This window comes from Chiloscyllium plagiosum, unplaced genomic scaffold (genome assembly GCF_037043375.1).
Source record: "Chiloscyllium plagiosum isolate Xiang-an unplaced genomic scaffold, Cpla_swu_hap1 HiC_scaffold_15, whole genome shotgun sequence".
NCBI classification, from domain to species: Eukaryota; Metazoa; Chordata; class Chondrichthyes; order Orectolobiformes; family Hemiscylliidae; genus Chiloscyllium; species Chiloscyllium plagiosum.
Genome location: NW_028270153.1, coordinates 26,210,636 through 26,236,693, shown reverse-complemented (window position 1 = coordinate 26,236,693; position 26,058 = coordinate 26,210,636). Strand labels below are relative to the sequence as shown.

General features: G+C 40.1%; 1 protein-coding gene across 7 annotated transcripts in view; it reads left to right on the top strand.

The window, feature by feature from the left end:
* Positions 1 to 26,058, top strand: part of LOC122560188 (uncharacterized) — a 345,202-nt gene that overhangs the window by 262,445 nt on the left and 56,699 nt on the right. For all 7 annotated transcript variants that reach the window (XM_087994826.1, XM_043710580.2, XM_087994829.1 and 4 more), the window contains exons 5-9: positions 3,082 to 3,124; positions 5,208 to 5,283; positions 7,732 to 7,950; positions 11,591 to 11,678; positions 18,188 to 18,340. In XM_087994826.1, coding sequence (XP_087850952.1) covers positions 3,082 to 3,124; positions 5,208 to 5,283; positions 7,732 to 7,950; positions 11,591 to 11,678; positions 18,188 to 18,340 — 579 coding nt within the window. The remainder of the gene's footprint in view (positions 1 to 3,081; positions 3,125 to 5,207; positions 5,284 to 7,731; positions 7,951 to 11,590; positions 11,679 to 18,187; positions 18,341 to 26,058) is intronic.

The following is a 26,058-nucleotide window of genomic DNA, read 5'->3' as shown; positions in this document are numbered from 1 at the left end:
TTCTGCCCGCGAATAAAATTATGTGAATCTATGCATTGAAAATGCTGAGACTGAGATCCCTGTTTGGCTATGTAGTTTGGACATTAGTTGTTTGTAAGTATCTCAACATTTAGGTGATAAAATAAAAATGGTGTGGAAAATCAATCTGTCATCACTGCTTAGTTAGAATATGGACAGTCACTTTCAGACCAAGTCACTGCTCCCCTAATCTAGAACCATTGTACAAATGAGCTGGGATCCCTAGGTAACATGTTGTACATTCAGTTTTCCATCTTCTTTTGTACTGGTGTGAAGTTAGCAGAATTCAAGAGGAAAATTCTGTTTTGTGCAAGTTTGGAACTAATATTGTGAATAGAATTTGAGTTATGTTTTTGTCAGAATTATACAGTATAACTGCAATATCATTTTTTATAAAAGAATTGCCTGTTAGAACTTGCTGTGATCCCAAAACATAATGGACAGTGGGAAAACCTCAAAGTGTGATTCGCCTTACTAAAAGTGTACAAGCCATTTTGAATCCCCCTCTATTTACAAGACAGCTTGAGTTAAAAGCAAATCAGCTCTTGAAATTTTGAAATACCATTTTTAAAGACTTGGTGCCATAGCAGTCACTACATCTACAGGCTTAAGGAGCACTATGTAAGATGGGCCTTATAAACATAGGTTATGTTTATGCAAGTCTTAAAAATGTGAGCTGCATGGTCAGTCAAAATTGTATTCAATGTCAGACAAGCTGCAAAGAGTTTGAGATGCTGAACGTAAATTGGGTGGTGAAATACATTTGAGTGGTTGGTGCTTCTTCATGAAATATGATTCCAGTAGTTTACTACTGAAAATCTGGAAAGATGACCTATAACCCCAATAAATTGTTGAAATGGTTTTGAAAATGCAGCATTAACAAGAACTAATTAGCACTGATAAAACTTCATGCAAAAATCTCATTTGAGTATTGGAATCTAGCACCTCTTATCCTCTCATTTCAGCATACACAATCGACTTGCTAGTCTGAATTTAAAATCATAAAAGTACCACCTGATACAAAAATAAAGTGAACCTCCCTTCGGTGCAAACCAACCATGCTGACCAGATATCCCAACCCAATCTAGTCCCACGTGCCAGCACCCGGCCCATATCCCTCCAAACCCTGATCCACTGTGCCGCCCAGTTATCCCATTCTCTGGTGGCCTGTTGTATTGACAGCTGCCACCAGAGAGTTGATGATTAGCTACTGGGGACGTCTGAGTGATGTAATGGTTAAAAGACTAAGTAGTAGATTTATAAATTATTTAGTAATAAATTTGGAAAAGGAAAAACTGGGTGTCTAGTTATGTTCTTCTAATTGCTATATTAACATAAATGTTTATGGTGACTTTAAAAGCAGTAGATTATGGAGGAAGTAGATCGGCAAGTTAGATTAAATTCCCGACAATGTGGAAACAGACCATTTGGCCCAACAAGTCTACACTGACCCTCCGAAGAGTAACTCACCCAGGTCCATTCCTATATTTACCCCTGACTAATGCACCTAACACTATGGGCAATTTAGTGTAGCCTGTTCACCTGGCCTGCACATCTTTGGATTGTGGGAGCATACCAGAGCACCCAGAGGAAACCCATGCAGCCATGGAGAATGTGCAAACTCCACACAGGCAGTTGCCTGAGGGGGGAATCGAGCCTGGGTCCCTGGCACTGTGAAGCAGCAGTGTCATAGAGATGTACGGCTTGGAAACAGACCCTTCGATCCAACCCGTCCATGCCGACTAGATATCCCAACCCAATCTAGTCCCACGTGCCAGCACCCGGCCCATATCCTTCAAACCCTGATCCACTGTCCCGCCCAGTTATCCCATTCCCTACACATTACAGTCCTCCTGAAAGGGACATGCTATGTGTAATTTCATTCGCATTGAACTGAAATTTAATTTCCACTTGCGTCCAAGTTTGAACGTGGGGTAGTGTTCTCTCCATGATTTCTTTGTTTATAGGCAAAATCAAGATATCCATAACACGAAGTAAATATTTTTTCCCTACCTTCGGGCTTCTGTAGGTGTAGCCTTTGAGATAGAAAATGATTTTGTTCTGCAGTTTAATTTCCCCTTTGTATAAAGAAATATGTGTGCTTTACGAGAAGTACAGATAATCAGTGACATAACTGACATTATTTGGAGAATTGCTAGCACAAGCACACATAGATTGTAATGCACAGTACATGGGGACAGTAATATTTTGTGCACTTTACCATTTATACCAGAATAAAGAAAAATGTTTCGCTTCATGACAATCGCAACAGCATCTTGCTTTTGATCAGATTTATATATAACTGCCCATGAGACCGTTTTGGAAAAATCAGGACTGAGAGGAGATCTACTTAAAAATAATGCTAACAAATTCATGGATTTTCTATTTGTGATTGTATGAAGCACGCAATCATAAAGATTTTGGAATATTATTTCATACATACATCTGGTATCTATACAGCTAAAGGTTGCATTGCTATTTTCATGAAGTACAAGTATAAACGTTAGATAAGCAGTGCCATAGTGGAAGCTTTAAATTCAGAAAACTGCAAATTTAAGCACTTATGCTGTTTTGTATTTTGAAAGCTTGTGCTTCCAATTCCATTAAAATGTATTTTATAATGCCACAGTTTATTTATTTTTAAATCATGTCTCAAAATTTCACTGTGTGAACTTATCAAACTTTTTTATTACAGTGTCAGACATGCCTGTGCACTCTTGATTGCATTCAGTGAAAATAATTTGAGTTCAGTTATTCCTATTTCATGATAGTTCTGATGTGGTAACCTTTAAAGCCTTAGAACTGCCTCCATATTAAATTTGAACTAGAACCATTTTGACCATGCAAAAGTAGACTCATTTCAGTGATAACTACAATTAAATGTAAGGGTAATATTTTTAGACTTCCTTATAAACTCTCCCAATGGAACTGTGGCAACTTTGGGTGTTACTAACAGATGTAATTGAATGTGGATCGTAGGTAAAGTTGTCTCTTCGGGGTTTGAAAGTTGGGATGCATGGAAATGTAAGTACTGCTTTTTTGATAAAGATTTTATCTTTTCAGAACTGGCTGGATCCTTCAAAAGACATTAAGAAACAAATCAGAAGTGAGTATTTTGAGCTGACTTGTTGGAAATGAGTGTTTCCAATATCTATTTACTCAAGCTGGACTGAGCGATTAAATTCGATATTTAATGTTCTGTAGGCACATGAGTATATGTACAGAACTGAATTTGATGCGTGATCGATCTGATGTGAAGCAAAGACCTTTTTTTATTACTATGTCTCTGTCTCTGTCACTTTTGTTTAAAGTTATATTTTTCAAAAGACTTATCATCCTTTACATGTTTGTTTTTTTAAATGTTATACCTGATATTCTATTCTAATTTTAATGTATGTGTAAACTTCATTGTCAATTTCTTGTCACTTGCTTACATCAGATGTTGCATTTTCATAACCATCATTATTGGATTATTTATTTCTGCATGCAAAGCAAAATACTCTACTTTTCTTTCAATGGGCAAGATTTAAATTGTTTGAATGCAATTTAGTTAAACAAAATTACTTAATGGTACTTTTGAATTAATTTTGTTATTACAAAATTTGTATATCTTGACAAGTACTTCCTATTTGGACAATGTGAACAGTTTTTCGAAGAAGAGATTGTCTGCCATATTTATTTTGTCTTTTGTTTTAAAGAGGATAGGCAGACCTGATAATAAAACAGTTTGCAATGTCTATACCCTTCTTTTCCCAGCAGACTGTTGCATTTTGTGTAGAGTGTGTACAATCCTTCAAGGAGAACTGAAGTAGAATTGATTTAGAGCTTACGCTGCAGGCCATGCCATTTCTGAGACTGTTTCTGAAGCAATCTATCTCCGCCGTTATTGAAAAAGAAATCATTTTCAAGATTCAGTGGCAGTTCTGAGAATACTTTTCTGGTATAATGGGACAGAATTGCCATAATATATATTGTGTAGGATTCTAGAGCTCATTAGACTGTTGCAAAAATTTAATCCACAGCCCAAACCTGAATTTACATAGCTATATGGAAAAGAAAATGGAAGGAGACAATTTTTAGAAGACTGAACACAGCATATTCAACGTTTGTCTTTACAATTATCGAGGAAATAAAAATTTTGTGCTGGACTTGCATGTTAAAATGCTGTGACTTTAAAAGCTTTGCACACAGACTAGGTTTATTTGTAATCTTTATAATTAAATTTGCTCTTTCAACCAACTTCTATGTTTAAAATTCTTCTGTCTTGTACTTTTAAATCTTATAATTTGTCTCAGTGATCCATTGAATATTTTTGTCTCCCATTACTATGTAGTTCAGTTTTCCAATTTAAGTTATGAAATCCAATTTTAAAGTGCCCTACAATAATTGACTATAAATTAATTGAATTTAACCGTAAATTAATTCTCTGCAGAATAAAATTGTTGCTTTCTATTGTTATTTTATTGTCTTATTTTGTTAAATGTAGGTGGAGGAGAAATGACAGAATAAAATGGCAGTTGTTCAAACATAAGTAGTTTACAATAAAACACTAGAATGAAACTCATTACCCTTTTGCAGATTATAATGTTTCCATGATAGAGTTTGCTCTGAAAGAACATTACACTCCATTGTGGATGATTATCTTCATAACATAAACTAACCAGGCTCTCCTACATTGCTAACTAAAATTATACACTTGGAAAATGTGCAGGGATCTACAGTTTTGGAGCAAATGCTTTCCACAGCTGCTGATCCAGGTATGTTGAAGTGGAAAGTACTGTAAATCTGTTGACAATCCCCCTCTCCTGCCTTACATTTGATAGGGCCAAAAAACCAGGAATCAATTTTAACCACCATCTCATATTATGTCCAGGAAAACCTACCTTCTTGCTTTGCTGGGTCTTAGCTGCTTACAACATTGGGATAGCACGCAATGAAATATCACATTTGTTTATTACTGAAGCTTTCATAAAGAATGTACTTTTTTTTAATCAAGTGAATGTAATTTTAAAGTATGAAAGTGCACCAGTTTTTCACTGGCTTTACATCCAGTGATCCGTTCAAAAGACAGAAAAGCAGCATCTGGATTTCTTTTCACAACGTAGTCACAGTCGAGGCTATGAACAAAAGCTTGCTTTTCAATTCTTCTGGATGCTTCCCTTCTGACGTTCATCTTTCTTTATCGATAGGTGGCCCTTGGCATTTTGCATTCACGGTAAAGTTCTATCCCCCAGATCCGACCCAGCTTTCTGAAGATATCACAAGGTGGGTTTGGTGACTTTTAGTTCATGAACACATATTTGGCCAGTCCTGAATATATTTGTATAAACATGCTATATATCATTAGACATACATTTTTCATTTTTAAGGATGCATGTTTTGCTCCAGTACATAATACCTGCTACCATTTAAAACAAACATTGTTTTTGGTATGTGAAAAGCTAACTCCAAGGCAAGTATTACAATTAGAAAGCATTTCCTTTCATTCAGACCATTGTACCTTGAAAGAGCGAATGTACCTTGAAGTCATTAGTCAAGTGCAGAGGCATGCCGACTTCATGGCATTGACATTGACATGATTGATGTGTAATCAGTTTTACCATGACCTGATTTTGTTAAAATGAATTTTCTTTGCGACTTACCATATAAGTTGAGAAAAAAATAAACTTTTTTTCTCTACAGCAGTGGGTTTGGACTACAACTAGATAAGCAAATAGCAAAGCTGAAAAAGCAGCACAGTGGCTCAGTGGTTAGCAGCCGCTTCTCAGCATCAGGGACCCAGGTTCGATTCTCGCTTCTGGTGACTGTCTCTGTGGGTTTCCCCCCAGTGCTCTGGTTTCCTCCCACTATCCACAGGTGTGCTAAATTGTCCATGGTGTTCAGGGATGTGCATGTTAGTTGCATTGGTCAGGGGTAAATACAGGATAATAAGGTAGGGGAATGGATCTGGGTGGATTACTCTTTGGAGGGTCAGTGTGCACTTGTGCCAAAAGGCCTGTTTCCACGCTGTAGGGATTCCATGACTCTGCGGAAAACTTGACACACTGAGGAGGGATAACCTTGATAACCTTTTTAATGATGGCAGCTTTCGTTCTATACATTCAATGCAGTTCGTTTGTTAGAAAACCTTTTACAAATGCTTACAGTTCATTGAGGGTCACTCTGATAATGCTGCAATTTCAAATCAGGCATAATTGGAGAAATGTAAAGACCTGACACCATTCTTCAGGTGTGAGTTCTTAACAAACACACTTTTGAAGCCAAGAGCACAAGGCACAAGTGGACTTTGCTGTGTGATAAGGTGTTGGGGGTGCAATTGAAATATCATAGCTGAACAGTGACCATTCACCTAACATCTCCATCTTTCCAGAGGGAGGGCCTCTCACTTTTGTGTGTTTCTGTATCTGCTAATGAAGTTGAGAAGTTTAAAAATCCATGAGACCAAACTAAGTGTCAGTTGCTGTAATGTATCACTGATATATAAACTCTTAACCTTTTGCTTTTCAGTCACATGTTTAACCACTTGAGTGATTGGGATTTCCCCCCTCCACCATTGAACTTTCTGATTTGACAAAATTGTAATAAAGATTTGCAAAAGAATTAAATGCATTAATGGGTATAAATAGGAAAGTTTGTATTGAACACTGATTTTCTGCCTGAATGGGTAATTTATTTATGAAGAAGTTCTCCTGTCTACAAAGTTAGAAAAGTTATGTACTGTATAACTTTCATCAACCATCTTATAGCAAAATAAAATGGTAATACAACTCTACGTGATTTATATTTTATAAACCCATCAAGACATTGAACCATTTTTGTGCTCAGAAATGGAAGAGATGCTCGTGCTGGGAAATAGAGCATTTTTAATTACAGAATGTAGTTTTAGAATTAAACAGTCCTGGGTCAGTGTCAAGAATGAAGGCGTCTTCATCCTGCTGCAACATCCTGTCTCAGCCTGGAGCTCAGAACTGCCATGGCTCTTCACTATGTTTGTGGACCGCAGGGCCTGTTTCTGTGCTGTACTGTTCAATGTTCCCTCACCCCAGCCTCCCCCAATCCTTTCTCACATCCCACAGCATTTATCGACCTAAAAAATCTAATAGTATCAGATTTACATCTGATACCTGTACTGACTCGCCCCTTATTACCAGGAAATAGGATGAAAGGTTAATAGTTTTAATATGGGCTGGATTTGAAAACAAGTGGCAGAATGATGGGCAATGTCGGAGTCATGCAGTTTAATTGTTTAAGGGAACCTTTAATGAAATCCAGAATACAGAAATTCAGAGTGCTAGAACAGACTTGTTGCAACCATAGAATAGAATCCCTACAGTGTGGAAACAGACTCTTCGGCCCAACAAGTCCACAGCAACCCTCCAAAGAGTAACCCACGCAGACACATTTCCCCTACCCTAAGTTTACCCCTGACTAATGCACCTAACCTACACATCCCTGAACACGATGGGCAATTTGGCATGGCCAATTTGCTAACCTGCACATCTTTGGATTGTGGGAGGAAACAGGAGCACCCGGACGAAACACTCACAGACACTGGGAAAATGTACAAACTCCACAAAGACAAGTCGCCTGATGCTGGGATCGAACCCGGGTCCCCGGTGCTGTGAGGCATCAGTGCTAACCATTGAGCCACTCAAGTATCTGATTTACAGTTGTCTCACAAATGATTGCTTTATTGGTTCTGTTGTACTTCAGGTATTACCTATGTCTGCAGCTGAGAGACGATATTATCTCTGGACGTCTGCCTTGCTCTTTTGTGACACATGCTCTATTAGGGTCATACACTGTACAGGCCGAACTGGGAGACTATGATCCTGAGGAGAATGGACCTGATTACGTCAGTGAGATTCGCTTTGCTCCAAACCAGACAAAAGAGCTTGAGGAAAGGGTGGTAGAATTACACAAGTCCTACAGGTAAGATACACTCTACTTATTTCAAATGCTGCCTAAGCTGTTTAGAAATAACTTGGGTGTTTGTGATTTGTCTAATATTTATTCCATCTAATGTATTCCCAGTTTACATAGAGACTGAAAGTGCTGGAGAAATTCAGCTGGCCTGGCAGCAGTTGTGGAGAAAGAAAGAGAGTTCCAAAGGAAAGTCATATTGGACTGTTAACTCTGTTTCTGTTTCCACAGATGCTGCCAAACTTGTTGAGTTTCTCCAGCATTCTCTTTTCATTTCAGATCTCCAACATCCTCAGTACTTTGCTTTCACTCATTTTAAATAGTTGCCTTTATTTATTGAGGTGCGATACGGGAAGCCCCTTTCTAAGCTTCAGGCCACATTGTTTTCAGTTGATTGATAGTTGGGAAATCAGTATTAGTGTATTGTTTGTTATGAATAAGTCCTTTTCCTGTTCTTTTGATCACATCAAAGCTTAGATTTTGAACACGTTTGAGCTGAATTTTACCAGTTCTGAGAAGACCAGGAAAATGGCTGCGAAATGTGAGATGGAGTATAAACACAAAGTAGGAGCATAAGTAGGTCATTTGGCCTTTTGAGCGTGCTCTGTCATTCACCAGCAGATCCTCTATTTCATTGTGATATTCCTGCTTTCTTCCCATACCCATTGATGCCTTTAAAGTCCTAGATCTGCACTTATCTCTTTCTTGGATATATTCAGTGACTTGTACTTCATAGCCTTCTGTATTAGAGAATTCCAAAGGTTCACTACCATTTGAGTGAAGACACCTTTCCTCATCTCAGTCCTAAATGGTCCACTGAATAGCTTGAGATTATGTCACCTGATCCTGGACTGTCTAGCCAGAGAAAACATCCTCCCTGCATCCTGGCTTGTCACATTCCCACTGCCATGCCATTTTAGCAGTGGCAGGGAAAGTGGAGGTTGGATCATTCACCCAGAGGTCAATTGTGCCACATGCGGCCAGTTAAAGATCTGTTTCTGGTGCCATTGGTGTTTTACCAGCAGTGACCTACCTGATGGATGGGGAGACCCCCAGGTAAACCCTTACAGTTTCCACATGGGCTCCTCTTTGGGGGAGGGTGTGGGAGAAGGCCTCCTTTTCAGGGACTCAGACTGACCTCAAGGGTCACTGCCCCATGACAACAGCACAGTTACTCACCTGCTCCCCACCTCCACACGTGCTGGGACCTACCTGACTGGCTATATGCTTTTAGAACTGAAAATGTGTTGCTGGAAAAGCGCAGCAGGTCAGGCAGCATCCAAGGAACAGGAGAATCAACGTTTCGGGCATTAGCCCTTCTTCAGGAAGGGCTTATGCCCGAAACGTCGATTCTCCTGTTCCTTGGATGCTGCCTGACCTGCTGCGCTTTTCCAGCATCACATTTTCAGCTCTGATCTCCAGCATCTGCAGTCCTCACTTTCTCCTATATGCTTTTAGAAGGTGATTATGTTGTTAGAGGTCAACATTCTCTTTCTTGAAGTGCAGTCCGAGCTGTAACACTATCTCCTGGTGGCTCTGCTGAACTCTCTGATTAACTGACAGCCACAGAGAGGGAGTGACTGCCCTGAACCCCTTAATAACGGACTGCCATGTCTTCAGGAGTTGGTCGAGGCAGGGTGGCCCTGGATTTCAGACCTACTATTGGAACACCCGCTATGAGAATAAAATACAAGACATTGGGTGATGACTTGTGTAAAAAGACCCAGTGTCCAAATCCGATTGATAGAGTGGCCAGAGATTTCTAGGACTGCTTAGAGCTTTTAGAAAGGTGGGTGGGAGGAAAGACTTGAGGGCTGGCTTGAGAATCAGTCATTGGTTAAGCATCATTGAATCCAATGCAAATAAACGTAATGTAGGGTAGATTCAGTGATTTTCCACCTGGGCCCAAAACAGTCAGTAAGTTTGCAGATGACACCAAAATTGGAGGTGTAGTGGACAACAAAGAGGGTTACCTCAGATTACAACAGGATCTTGACCAGATGGGCCAATGGGCTGAGAAGTGGCAGATGGAGTTTAATTCAGATAATTGCGAGGTGCTGCATTTTGGGAAAGCAAATCTTAGCAGGACTTATACACTTAATGGTAAGGTCCTAGGGAGTGTTGCTGAACAAAGAGACCTTGGAGTGCAGATTCATAGCTCCTTGAAAGTGGAGTTGCAGGTAGATAGGATAGTGAAGAAGGTGTTTGGTATGCTTTCCTTTATTGGTCAGAGTATTGGGTACAGGAGTCAGGAAGTCATGTTGCAGCTGTACAGGTCATTGGTTAGGCCACTGTTGGAATATTGCATGCAATTCTGGTCTCCTTCCTATCAGAAAGATGTTGTGAAACTTGAAATGGTTCAGAAAAGATTTACAAGGATGTTGCCAGGGTTGGAGGATTTGAGCTACAGGGAGAGGCTGAACAGGCTGGGGCTGTTTTCCCTGGAGCGTTGTAGGCTAAGGGGTGACCTTTATAGAGGTTTAAAAAATTATGAGGGGCATGGATAGGTTAAATAGACAAAGTCTTTTCCCTGGGGTCGGGAAGTCCAGAACTAGAGGGCATAGGTTTAGGGCGAGAGGGGAAAGATATAAAAGAGACCTAAGGGGCAACTTTTTCACACAGAGTGTGGTACGGGTATGGAGTGAGCTGCCAGAGGAAGTGGTGGAGGCTGGTACAGTTGCAACATTTAAGAGGTATTTGGATGGGTATATGAATAGGAAGGGTTTGGAGGGATATGGGCCAGGTGCTGGCAGGTGGGACTAGATTAGGTTGGGATATCTGGTCAGCATGGATAGTTTGGACTGAAGGGTCTGTTTCCATGCTGTACATCTCTATGACTCTATGAATAGGATCTGGATTTGAAAGAAAGAGCATGAGCTACGTACACTCTGCCCAGATTTGCATAAGGGTGCAAATAACAATATTTCCAAGCTGCTAAATCTTCCAACACAACTGTGTTGAGACTCAGCCATGTATGAAAGAGAGTGGTTCTCTTCAAGCTGTAACTGTTTGTCTCTCCAAACAAAGAGACAAACACCTACAGTCATCATGAGTAATGACTAATTACAGGCGGATTTTCAGACATCTGAAGAAGAGATATTCTATTTAAAATCATTTTTGTGGATCTAAAAGGAACAGGACTGGCAACACAGGAATGCTCTTTGCTTCTACCACCTGGACTTATGCTTGCGGACATACCTTGCTGCTAGCCAGGTCAGCTTCTGAGATGTTTGATTGCGGTGCTGATCCAGAGCTATCAGGCTTGCAATGAACATCCTTTCAGTGCCCATAGCAAAACAGCAATGATGCCTGATCAGCTAAATGAGCTGACCCCAATGGGCACCTTTCTAGTTCACACTGCCTGTTCGACATTTGATAATTCTGATCTGCTTCAAATAGTTTTAGATCTCATAGTTATATAATTGAAAACAAATTTTGTAATAAGTAATTAAAGGAAATGATTACTATTAAAAGGACTAATAGTAATGAGATAGCTCCTGCACCCACACGGTTCAGTGTGTGCCAAGGAACCGCAATCACTTAAAGACTGAAATCTTGTTGAATGCCTCTGTTAATTTTCTGATGTTTGTTTTCAGTCATTGTATTAAACAGGGACAATAAGTTCTTTGTACATCACTGATTACTATAGGGGCATGACACCAGGAGAAGCAGAAATGAACTTTTTGGAAAATGCTAAGAAGCTGTCTATGTATGGAGTGGATTTGCATCATGCAAAGGTAATTACCACTCTGCATTTTATATCAACTGTAGAATTTTTTTTAAGTTAAAATGCAGGTGACTTTCAGTGTGATTAAGGCAATATATATGGAGATTTAAAAATGTAACTTTTGCACTTCCTAATAATGAAATAGATTATAACATAGAATATCACAGCACAGTACAGGCCCTTCGGCCCTCGATGTCGCACCGACCTGTGGAACCAATCTGAAGCCCATTTATCCTTCACTATTCCAGTTTCATCCATATGTTTATCCAATGACCATTTAAATGCCCTTAAAGTTGGCGAGTGTACTATTGTTGCAGGCAGTGCGTTCCACGCCCTTACTACTCTCTTGAGTAAAGAAGCTACCTCTGATATCTGTCCTATATCTATCACCCCTCAATTTAAAGCTATGTCCCCTTGTGCTAGCTATCACCATCCAAGGAAAAAGACTCTCACTGTCCATCCTATGTAACCCTCTGATTATCTTTTATGTCTCAATTAAGTCAGCTTTCAACCTTCTCTCTGGCAAAAACAGCCTCCAGTCTCTCAGCCTTCCCTCTATACCAGGCAACATCTCCTCTGAACCCTTTCCAAAGCCTCAACAATCTTCCTATCATGCAACAACCAGAATTGTATACAATACTCCAAGTGCAGCCACACAAACATTTTGTACAGCTGCAGCATGACCTCATGGCTCCAAAACACAATCTCTCTACCAATAAAAGCTAACACACCGTATGTCATCTTAACATTATTATTAAAAGGATTGTCTTGGAAAGTCAAAATGGTGACACTTGGATTATTGCGTTCAATTCTGGTCGCCACATTATAGGAAGGATGTGGAGGCTATGGAGTTGGTGCAGAAGAGCTTTATCAGGCTGCTGTCTCGATTAGAGGGTATGAGCTTTAAGGAGAGGCTAGAAAAACTTGGGTTGTTTGCTTTGGAGCGGCACAGGCTGAGGGGAGACTTGATAAAGGTCTATAAAATTATGAGATGCATAGTTAGGGTTGATGGTCAGTATCTTTTTCCTCTGATATGAAATGTCTAGTACGAGGGGACATGCATTTAAGGTGAGGGGGGAAGTTCAAAAGAGGTGTGAGGGCCAAGTTTTATTTTACATAAGCTTAGGGATCTGGAGCGTACTGCCAGGGGTGATGGTGAAAGCAGATATGATAGGGGTATTTAAGGGGCTTTTAGATAAACATATGAATATTCAAGGAATGGAGGGATATGGACCAACGGCTGGCAGAATGGGTTAGTTTAATTGGGTGTCATGTTTGGCACAATATCGTGAATCAAAGGGCATGTTCTTGTGCTGAACTGTTCTGTGTGACAGATATATACATTTTGTTCTCCTGTAAGTTTAATAATCATTGTTAGAACTGGTCTTCCAAAAAAATCTTTCCAACAGAACAGGGCTGAAGCTTAGTTTTCAAAGCAATTATATTTACAGACTTTGTTTTTTTGCAGATATGTTAGGTTATTTGCACATTGTTTGGTCGGCTCTTTGGTACAGTAGCCCAATTAGATTTATTCCCTGCTCTTTATTTACGACACTGACCATTTTCTCCCTTTTTTTTCTTTCTTGGGGTAAGGGTGGTGCTGGTAGGTCAACATTGTTTCCCATTCCTATTGCCTATGAGATTTATAGTGAACTGCCTTCTTGAACCATTGCTGTCCATGAGGTGTCGGTGCAACCATATTACTTTTAGGAAGGTTGCTCTTGATTCCTGTCTGTGACAGGGAATGAATAGTAAGATTGTTCCAATTCAAGATGTTGTGTGGCTTACAGGGGATCTTGCAGGTACAGGTGTTCCATGTCATCCTTCTAATTAGACAAAGTCGCATATTTGAAAGGTGCTGTTGAAGAAGTCTTGGTGAGCTTTTGCAGTGTATCCTACAGATGTTACATGCCATTAATATTTGTACATTGGTGGCGGAGGAGTGAGTGTTGGTGGTTGATGGGGGCAGATTAATCAGGCTGATGACATATTGGGAAAGTTTATACTTTGTCTTGAAGATTCCAGTGTTGTAACTGTACAGAAAGAGGTGGGCTAGGGGTATAATTTGTACTGTAGTATAAGTCTTCAGTACCATTGGTGGAATATTATCAGGATCTGTAGCCTTAGCAGTATATTCCAGTGCCTTCATGCATTCCATGACATCACGTGAAGTGGATTAAATTGGCTGAAATCTGACCTCTGCGATGTTGGAGACTTCAGTAGAGGGTAAGATGAATCATCCACTTACCACTTCAGGCTGAAGATGATTGCAAGTGCTTCAACTTTGTCTTTTGATGTGATGTACTAGGCTCCCCCATCTGTGGAACCACTGGCCCTGGTCATTTTAAAAAAGAATTCATGATTTAATGTTGCGTGAGAACAAATTTTGATCTGATTCATTGGTTGTTGAATGACTTTGCTCTGTTTTGTGCATGCTACATCTGCTGTTTTAGCTTGTAGGGTGTCTGTAGTGTAGCTTCATCGAATTATCGTGTAATTCCTAAATAGTTGTATCTCGAAGCTGAAACTGAGGTGACTGGTATGTAATTGCTGGGTGTTCTTGAACAAGACTGTAATGTTTGCAATTATGCAGTTTTCTGGCACTTTCCTCAAGTCCAGGAAAGACAAAAGGGTTGTGGCCAATGTCCTGCAATTTCCACTTTCACTTCCTTCAGAATCCTTGGATGTATCTCATCTGGACACTGTGCCTTGTTAACGTTAAGTACCAATAATCTACCCTTTTCAATTTTTGAACTGTTCTCGTGACTGAGTATGCACCTGACACCATAGCCTATGGTAAAGACAAATGAAAAGTATTTACTTCACACCTCAACCATTCTTTCTGGGTCCAGGTATAAAACCCCTTTCAGCCCCTAGTTGGCCTTACTCATCTTTTACTATTTATATGATCACAGAAGACTTTGGGACACCTCTTTATGTTGGCTGCCAATCTTTTCTCAAAATTCCTCTTTGCTTCTCCTCATCACTTTTTCACCTCCCATCCAAATTTCAGCATTCCTCTCTCTTCACCATTTTATTTTCTACCTGACAATTGTCATAAGCACACTTTGTCTTCTACAGCTTATCTTTGTCATCCAGAGAGTTTGGGATTTGATTGTTCTACCTTTCTCATTTAAGGGCATCTACCTTGACTGTACCCAAACTATCTCCTCATTGAAGGCAGCCCATTGTTCAGTTACTGTTTTTTTTTCCAGCCAGCTCCGGTTTTGTTCTTGCCCCATCAAAGTCCGCTGTTTACCAATTGCATTTTCTCATTCTAGATTGTTAATGTCATTCCCCATCATCAACCTGATCCTTGTGATACAATGGTCACTCTCTCCTCAATGTTCAGCCACTGACACCTGCTCCACTTAGCCCACCTCATTTCCAAGAATCAGGTGTTGCAGTGCATTCTTTCTTAATGGACTGGAAGCATACTGCCATAGGAAGCTTTTCTGCATGCAATCTAGGAATACTTGCCCCTCACTGACTGTTCACTACAAGCATCCCGGTCTCACATCATAATTATAATGTTGGCATCTCTCTGAAATTTCCCTGCAATTTTGTTCTTCTGCATCCTTTCCACCAGATGATGGTCTATGGACTATACCGAGCAATGTAATTATTTCTTTTTTTATTCTGGAATTCTAGCCAAATCATTATGTGCTTGGATTTCCTGTGACATCCTCTTTCTCCAGCATTGCATTGCTCTCCTTAACCAATGCTGCTGCCATTCCTCCTTTCTGAATATGGGAAATATTTAATACCCAGCCATGTCCTTCTTTGAGCCCAACATTAAAATACCACGTAGCAATCTGCACCTGTGTAACTCCAATCTTATTTACTATACTCTATGCATTCACATACATACACAGTAGACTTCATTTATTTCTTCCTTACTCTTGACTCCACCCATTTACTTGCTGTTGTCTAAGCTAGTGCCACATGCATTTTCTAAGTATTTCAAAAGTTCTGGTTTTCCCCTCGACCATTCTTCTTTTGATTCCCACACTCCTGCCAAGTTACTTTAAAGCCTTCCTAATAGCATTACAAAAAGCCGTGCAAGATACTCAGCCCCAGCCCTGTTCAGGTGTCCAGCTTGTATAGGTGCCACATTTCTCGGAGTCAGTCCCATTGTTCCGGGAATCTAAAGCCCTCATTGCTTTGCCATTTTTCCAGCCATGTATTCAGCTCCATTTTCCTCCTGTTCCTCACTTGTTCTTGATAATGGGAGTGATCCAGAGATTGCTACATTTGAGGCCCTGATTGTGAACTTGCTAATGTTTTAGCCTAGCTTCTTTCTTACCTAAGTCATTGATACCAGCCATTGGTACCAACATGGACAGTAACTTCTGGCTGTTCACTCTATCCCAGAAAAATGTCCTGATCACTGTTCAGAAGGGAAGCAACATATCATCCAGGAGTCAGATTGATGGTTACGGAAACAGAATGGAAGAAAGTCATCCTCCTTCCTTGGCAGTGCCTCCAGGCAGAAAAGAAGACAACTGTAGGAAATTGGGCTGTACTCATCTCTTTATGTACACTCTGAAATTGATCTGCTACAATGTAGATAACTTTTCAGCTTCATGGCATACAAATGACTGATTTGTTTTCCCTCAGGACCAGGCAGGGGAAATATTAATCATGAAGCAAACGAAGGATAAGTGCAGAAGAAATAACACTAATGCACTTATATCAGGGTTTCTTTTTTAGAAAATAAAACTGGCTTACACACACTGACCTTGTGGATCAAATGTTGAAATCATTTGTTATACTTTATGATGTTCATAATAAATTGTTCCCCTCAACTGAGGTTAATAATCTCAAGATTCCATTCGTCCCCAAGGCTGAAAATAAAAAATCTTTCACTGACATGGAATCATGCCTTTATACATTTTTAATTTTCTAATGCGGATGTGGCAAAACCACAGCCCAATTAAATAGACAAACAGTACCTCAGTGGCTGGAGTCAACGCATTGTTGAAGAATTAAGTTCCATCCATTATTTTGAAAGAGATGTCACATGTGATTTTCTGACATGATTTCACTCACCAATTAGGATTTTGGAAATGATTACTGCTTTCCAGATGATACATTATGTATTTCAAAAATGTGGCATTTGTGTAAAATTTTGCATTCATTAGAGTTCAGTTAAAAGCACACACAGCACCTTCAAAACTGCTGATTGGATCCGGGTCCATTGGTTAAGTACAAAACAGGGCACAGATCCTTTTCCTTTTTTGGTCAGTTTGTTCACAGCATACAGCATTACAGATCTCAGCCTCCTAACTACTAACTCCATGTCCCAGCATTCCATTTTGATGCAGTTTTTTTAATAAAAAGTCACATTAACTAAATTAACTATTTGACAATCCTTTTAAAATTATAAAAACGAAGCCGGCCTTCGGGTAATTTCATAGACAGCAGCATTTCTCTGGGAAATTGAAACTTGGCCTCTCAATTTACAAGGAGAGAAACAAACTACTGCACAAATGAGGAGATGGAAAGTCACTTTTTATACTGCTTAAAAACAGATGGTTAATCTCTATAATTGACATAACGTTAGCACGAGTTGTCGAATATGATCAGGTTGAAGCAAGCTCAGAACGCTGGAGAAACTCAGCAGGTCTGGCATCATCTGTGGAGAGATAAACTGTTAAGGTTTCAAGTTGGTCTGACTCTTCAGCTGTTTTGAAAGAGAGTCATACCAGACTCGAAATGTAAACTATTTCTCTCCCTCCACAGATGCTATGATGTGGAGGAGCCAGTGTTGGACTTTGTCCACGGATGCTACCAGACCTGCTGGGCTTCTCCAACATTCTGTATGTTTTTTTCAGGTTTCCAGCATCTGCAGTATTTTGCCTGTATTCAAGCGATGAATATTCGAGCGATGAACACACTGAATGTGCTGGAAGTGTGCTTCCTGCTATGTGGGACGAGTCAGAAAAAGGCAGTGTCCAGCGATCACAGCTGAATAGCCATTCAATCCTGTTTACTTAGTGAATGGTCTTACCATTATTAGACCAGCTGTGTACAGGAACATCAGGTCTAAGTTTCACCTAACCAATCTTTCTGACCAGGATTGCTGGATGCTGCCAACAAATAATAAGTTCTTTACAACTCAGCTGAATATGGACCCAGTCTGTCTTCTGATCTGTTATCCCTATTCTCCCACTCTGCACACTGATCATTTTACTACCCAGTTCCACTGTCCGGCTTCACCAGTAATCAATCCGGGGCTATCCAGTTTGTGTCTGCAGCTCACTGGGCTTGTGAAAATCTCATGCCAGAGGTGGCCTGCCAAAGTATTGAGGGCAATTTTGGGGTCGTTTCCTGTGCTCAGTTCGTACTGACAGGCTGTCACAAACCGGTTTCCTAGCCAGTCAATGTTCAGACTGTAAATCAAATTGAAATGTTAACAGGAGAGCTTTCACATGTGAGATTATTGAACAGAAATGTTAAAACCTGTTGAATGCATTCAGATCTCATGCTACTTTGGTCTTTATTTTCTGGTCACAGGACTCTGAAGGAATTGATATCATGCTTGGAGTTTGTGCAAATGGTCTTCTGATCTACAGAGACCGATTAAGAATAAATCGCTTTGCTTGGCCCAAGATTCTGAAGATTTCATACAAGAGGAGTAATTTCTACATTAAAATCAGACCTGGAGAAGTAAGTGATTTGCATTTGAAGTAAAGACTAAATTGTACAATAATGAGCCTTAAGAACCTTATTCAAGTAAAGTGCTTTGGTAGTCATAAAAACAGCATATCAATAGAGTGGCAAGTTTGGATGCTAGTAATACTCTGAGTTTCCAATCTGCTTATTCAGGATGACTTCTTCCAGCTTCTTAATGACTCATCTTGGATGGGCATCTGAACTCACTTCAGTAAACCTGTTTGTTCCTTTTCATAAAATAAGCAACGAAAAGACCAATTCTCATTGTTTTCAGAGATGATATCACACTGTTGTCTCTCTCCTGTTACTTCAATGGGCCGTATTCTACTATGTAATCAATGCATATTTTTCACACAATTTTACATATTTTCACATACTCTGACACTTTTTTTTTTAAAAACTAGCCCCCGCCCCGTCTTTTCATCTTTTTTAAAATAGTCAAATAAAATGACATTTTTCAATATATATTGATTTAGATTTCAGATTAGATTAGTTACAGTGTGGAGACAGGCCCTTCGGCCCAACAAGTCCACACTGACCCGCCGAAGCGCAGCCCCCAGGCCCATTCTCCTACATTTACCCCTGCACCTAACACTATGGGCAATTTAGCATGGTCAGTTCACCTAACCTGCACATTTTTGGACTGTGGAAGGAAACCGGAGCACCCGGAGGAATCCCACGCAGACACTGGGAGAATGTGCAAACTCCCCGCCTCAGGCGACTGACTGTGTGAATTGAACCTGGGTCTCTGGCGCTGTGAGGCAGCAGTGCTAACCACTGTGCCACCATGCTGCCCATGACTCTTTTAGAGTCATAGAGATATACAGCATGGAACAGACCCTTCGGTACAACCCGTCCATGCCGAACAGGTATCCCAACCCAATCTAGTCCCACCTGCCAGCACCTGGCCCATATTCCTCCAAACCCTTCCTATTCATATACCCATCCAAATACCTCTTAAATGTTGCAATTGTATCAACCTCCACCACTTCCTCTGGCAGCTCATTCCATAGACATAACACCCTCTGTGTGAAAAAGTTGCCCCTTAGGTCTCTTTTATATCTTTCCCCTCTCACCCTAAACCTATGCCCTCTAGTTCTGGACTCCTTGACCCCAGGGAAAAGACTTTGCCTATTTATCCTATCCATACCCCTCATAATTTTGTAAACCTCTATAAGGTCACCCCTCAGCCTCCGACACTCCAGGGAAAACAGCCCCAGCCTGTTCAGCCTCTCCCTATAGCTCAAATCTCCAGCTCTGGCAACATCCTTGTAAATCTTTTCTGAACCCTTTCAAGTTTCACAACATCTTTCCGATAGGAAGGAGACCAGAATTTTATGCAGTATTCCAACAGTGGCCTAAACAATGTCCTGTACAGCCACAACATGACTCCCGACTCCTGTACTCAATACTCTGACCAATAAAGGAAAGCATACCTAACGCCTTCTTCACTATCCTATCTACCTGTGACTCCACTTTCAAGGAGCTATGAACCTGCACTCCAAGGTCTTTGTTCAGCAACACCCCCTAGGACCTTACCATTAAGGTGTATAAGTCCTGCTAAGATTTGCTTTCCCAAAATGCAGCACCTCGCATTTATTTGAATTAAACTCCATCTGCCACTTCTCAGCCCATTGGCCCATCTGGTCCAGATCCTGTTGTAATCTGAGGTAACCCTCTTCGCTGTCTACTTCACCTCCAATTTTTGGTGTAATCTGCTAACTTACTAACTGTCCCTCTTGTGCTCGCATCCAAATCATTTATGTAAATGACAAAAAGTAGAGGACCCAGAACCAATCCTTGTGGCACTCCACTGGTCACCGGCCACCAGTCTGAAAAACAACCCTCCACCACCACCCTCTGTCTTCTCCCTTTGAGCCAGTTCTGTATCCAAATGGCTAGTTCTCCCTGTATTCCATGAGATCTAACCTTGCTAATCAGTCTCCCATGGGGAACCTTGTCAAACGCCTTACTGCAGTCCATATAGATCACATCTACTGCTCTGCCCTCATCACTCTTCTTTGTTACTTCTTCAAAAAACTCAATCAAGTTTGTGAGACATGGTTTCCCACGGACAAAACCATGTTGACTATCCCTAATCAGTCCATGCCTTTCCAAATACATGTTGAGCGTTTCCTTAACATTCTCTTATCATCAAACCTTTCTTCTAATTGTCTCGATCCATTCTGTAACTGTTTTCATATTTCACCTGTGCTAGTTGGTCTTTCTTTGAAAATATCTGAAATGTTCAATTATTCCACTGTCCTTATTGCATGACTTTTCTAACCACAAAAAAAAACTATTGATATCCTCAAAAGGAAACGAATGACACAGGTAGGGTGTAGAATTTCCACAAGCAATCACCAATCTTCTGCAGTTTGCATTTTGCTGGCGATGTTTCCAGGAACACACACCAACATTTGGATTGGGAATAGATAATACAGCTGCTGGTATTACTCTTGTATAATTCGGTATGGAGTTTGACAGATTTGTAAGTTTCAGTTGGCTCAGTGCCCACATTTAATGGGGAATAAATGAAAGATCATTACTTTTTTGTGTGGAAAAGTTACTTCCTGATTTTGTTCCTGTCTGGAAGGACATTTGGATAGTAGAGTATGAATGAAGGTTTCCTCAGGAAAGGACTGGAGGCCAGAATACAGATGAGCAGTGTTGCAGAGACTGCTATCAACAGCTGTCATAGGTTTGGTAGATCAGCTTGTGCTCAGGTATGATGCTGAGGCAGTGAGAAGGCTGAAACTAGGCTGGACAGACAGAGCTGGAAGCAGTTCGCTTCAGTGTTGAATTGTGCTGATTAAAACTGTCTACTTGAGCCTGACGCAGTGGTCATGTAAGGTTGTATTATGGCACAGATTCTAGACGACAGACACTGTACACTTAGGACGGTTACATTAGAATCTGTTCCTACCTTGCTTACAGAAACACTCTGTATAATGGAGTCAGTGCAGTCAGTCATGTGTATGCTGTGTTCAATAATGTAAAGGAGCATTATATTCCAGATGAATTGTACCTTTTATGTACTTAATATTGTAATTAAATTTCACACATCTGACTCAAGGAAAACCCAATTATCTGTGATACACATTATGCGGACTAACATGTTGTAAAACCACAAATGGCATCAGATTCGATGGCCAAGGATTGTGGCAGACAGCAAACCAGGTGCAAGAGACCTGATTAAGTTCATTTTCTCTATCTCTGAGAGTGTTTTTGTGTAGGATTACTAGAATTTAATTCAAAGTGCTGGAAAGCCTCAGCATCCGCTGGAGGAAGAGTGGACAGCGTGTCCTGAAGGGAACAGTCCCACCCAATTGTGCACCATACCCTGATTGTACCTTCTTATGCAATCGCAGAAGGTGCAACATTTGCCTGTTTCCCTGCTCACTCTTCACAATACAAGGCCCAGGCACACCTTCCAAGTGAAGCAGCAGGTTTACCTGCACTTCACTCCATCTAGACTACGGTATTCGCCACCCACAACGCAATCCCCTGTAAACCGGGGCAATGAAATGCATCTCTATTTTACCAGTCATCTATGCTCTGTTGGTAAAAGTAACATTGAGTTTAACAGTTTCAGCATGTAAACACCCTTCTGTGTTTGGTTACCCTCGCCTCAAATCCCTAGGTCCTGTTTTGTATGGGTTGCTCCAGGCACTGCCAAACCATTTTCAACCATTTACACTTTTCATTAGCAGTCAAAAAGTGTGGCGCTGGAAAAGCACAGCAGTCAGGCAGCATCTGAGGAGCAGGACAGTCAACGTTTCAGGCATAAGCCCTTCAGCAGGACATATTCCGCATGAAGGGCTTAGATGCAAAATGTTGACTCTCCTCGGATGTTGCCTGACCTGCTGTGCTTTTCCAGCGCCACACCTTTAGACTCTGATCTCCAGTATCTGCAGTCCTCACTTTCTCCTACTTCTTGTTAGCACTCTGCCCAGCACTTATCTCTCTCTTTTCAGCCTTATCAGTTGTCGCTCTGTTTGCCTATCCATCATTTTTCCCCTTTTGGGGCCTCGTCTCTATGTACTCAATTAACTGACACTCCTTTCCCTGCTCCAGACATCAGCACCCCCGCACACCAAAGCCTCATCAGCATAAAATACCACCCTTTCCCAGCTATTTTCAGTTGTGACAAAGAGTCATTGGACTGAAAAATTGACTCTTTCTCTTTACAGACATTGCCAGAGTTTTTCCTGCACTTCCTGTTTTGTTTCAGGTTTCCAGCATCCACAATTCTTTTTTTTAATTAAAATAATCCTATAGTCAGCCTGAAATCAGTTAACTGCTGATCTATGTGTAAAAACTGTCATTTAAACTTGTCAATAAGTGCTACAACCATGAAAGGATACTGTATAGTCTTAACAGCTTAAATCATTTCCCTGAGGAATAAATATAGTTAACATTCATTAAATGCTGTTCAGTATTGAAATAGGTTTCCCCGAATGTGTTTTGATTCTTGCAGCCAGTTCGGATGTTTACAAATGGTGACAATTAGGAGCAGATGGTAAAAATAGCTGAGCATTGACGGACAATAGAAGTGTATAAAAAGGTAAAGTCACTGTCCTGCCAGATCACAGCACTGCTCCCACATTAGATAGAGTGGTTTAACCTGAGGGTCATCAAATCTCAGATGAAGGGAAGTAGGAGAAAGTAAGGACTGCAGATACTGGACTTCTGAGAAGGAAAGTCCTTCATAGTAACTTCAGCAGGTGCAGGCATTGAACCCATACTATTGGCATCACTCACCGGCCATCCTGCCAACTGAGCCCTTGTGGTATAATGGTAGTGTCCCTACCTCTGAGCCAAAAGATCTGGATTTAAGTCCTACCTCTTCCAGATGCATGTAATAGCATTCAGTGACTAGAAAGAACAGGTTGTTTAAAATATCTATGTGTAGAATTGGGAGAAAACCCGTAATCTTTGTCAAAATAGACACTCAGTGACCTCTACTGGTGACATGACTTGACATTTTTTTTGTTATTCACTTATGGAATGAGTGTATCACTGGCCAGTCCAACATTTACTGTCCATCCCTAATTGCCGAGAGGGCAGTTAAGAGTCAACCACAGCAAGTTTGGAGTCACATATAGGCGAAACCAGATAAGGATGGCAGCTTCTTTCCCCAAAGGACATTAGTGAACCAGATGGGTTTCTCCTGACAATCGATAGTAGATTCTTGGTAATCATTTGACTTTTAATTCCAGATTTGTTTCAAAGTGAATTCAAATTCCACCATCTGCCATGGCAGAATTCGAATCCAGGTCCCCAGAACATTACCTGGATTTCAGGATTAACCAGTGCATTGATAATACTACTTTAGCCATTGCCTCCCCCAGCAAATGGTGTCTATTTTGATAGCTGCAAGGGTTCATCCATTATTCATCACCCACAGATTTTGCAGAGATTGGTATAGAAGAGTAATCTGCCAAACAGATTTGTAGAACTGTATTAGGCAGAGTGAACAATGCTTTCAGAGCATTGAATGATTAGAAAAAAGAATTGTATGAGTTCTCTGACCTTGTCTTTTTAAATGTTATGCAGTTTTATTTCCCTGTCCTTTCAGCATTGTCAGTAACTTACTATAATCTTTACAATTTTGTTTTGACAGATGATACTTGCCAGTTTGGCAATTCCTATAATTATCAATTTGCATATGAGGAATAAAATACAAATGTTTATGTTTGATAGTGTTGCTTTACTGAATATCGTCCTACATTTCAAAAGGCTGCAGCCTTAGGAGCATGAATACACTGATCATGAGTCTGCATCCAGGGGTTGTTGCTTGTGAGTTGTTCAGCAAACACTGAGATGGCACTAGTGGTGAAGCTTTTTTTTCATTTCACTTGTGGGAGATGGGCATCACTGGTTGGACAGCATTTATTGCCTGTCCCCAGTTGCCCTCGAAGATGGTAGAGAACTGCTTTCTTGAAGCACTGTGGTCCATGTTTACATTATACCCAGCAACATGGAGCACTACTAAGTAACAAAAATAAATGCTTGTAAATGACATTGTGTCTGTAAAAAAATATTTGTAGAGAATCCATGAATAAAGAGAATAGAAATTAGAACAAAGTTGTTTGGATGCACAGTGGTTAGACATCTCTATTCCCTGCGGATATTTTACTCATCAGTGTTTGTTGAAAAGAAGGATGACAGAGTGTGACACTTATAAATGATTAGAAATGTGACTACATATTATTATAGCCACCTTTTGGAAGTAAATGATGGCATTGCCTCAGTGGCTACACTAATATCCACCATGATATCATCCAGGAGTGTGGCATGTGATTTTTAGTCTCTAATTCTGAGAAACAAATACCCTTTTAACTTTTGAAATTTTCTCTTGTACACAATAATGGTTCTGGATAATGGAAATGATTTGAAGTATTGAAGATGGCAAATGTAAATCCTGTAAAAGTTGAGATACTTTTAAATTTTTCTAGCGTCCTGATTGATCCATCAACGTTTGTTCCAAAGCTGATCTTTCTTGTGATCTGTGTTTTAGTTTTGGGACATGAATGATAATGGCAAAGTGATATTAATTGTCCATCCTGCATTACCATGAGCTGCAAGTCCCAGAATTTAGATATTTTTTAATGAAAATCTAATTTCAAGCTGTTGGAATTTCTGACACAGACAATATTTTTTGTCGATCTCTTTTTGCTCTGGGATATCAATGTCTGATTGGCTAGCTTGCTAGGTCACTTCAGAACCAAGTTGTAAGTCAACTAAACTGGTTTAGGTCAGACCAGACATGGACAAAAAATTTCCATCCATGAAATGCTATAATAAACCATTTGCAGATTTTGTGCTTTTAGTACCAGGCTGTGAATTACCAAATGTAACGAATTTGGTTTTCTAACTTATCGCCTTGAAATTTAAACAGATGGTGTTTGCATTGTTAAGCCAATACATGAATTGGGAAGCCACCATCTGTCTTGTCTACACATAATTCTTACTGGTCAAGAAAGCCTTATGAAAGTTTGTTTTTGTTTAAATGTTTAAGGGGCTTTGTGATCTTTCTTGGAAATTTTTAGGCAACTCTACTTCTGTTTGTACCCCTGTATTCAGGAACTGTGTGAAGTGAAGAAGCTATTTATTTACATCAGTTGAAATCCAGGTTTAGAACAGCTCTTTGTCTTGGGATGTAGTCTTTGTGCAGCAGCCTTATTTTCAGATCATTATAATATTTTTCATTTGTCATTTATGGATGCAACTTAGGTAATGACTGCATTGAGAAAGCAAATGTAGAATCACCACATTAAAATGTTTTGCAAATAATGACATCCTTATAAATTAACACATTTAATAATTAGATTAACACTAATAGGGAACAAATTTAATGAAAAGTAAACAGGAATGTTCTTTGTGCATTAAAGAATATTCTGTGTTTTACATGCTGAAGCAAACAGCTGCTACATGGTGCCTTATTTTTCTAGAGTGCTCTTTGCATTTCTATGAGGCTGCCATCTGGTGAACATGCTCAATTATCATGTATCACTTGCAAAACAGTCATCATTCAAACATGGATGGCGTTATGACAAAAGCAGAGTTTTTATTCTGTGTCTCTTCCCATTCACTGCTCAATGCTACCTTTGGAGACTCTCCGTGGTCTATCTCTGACTTCCTCCAAATTCTTGTCATCATGCTGCCTACGGGCATTCAAAATCAACATCAGGATCCACACATATGCT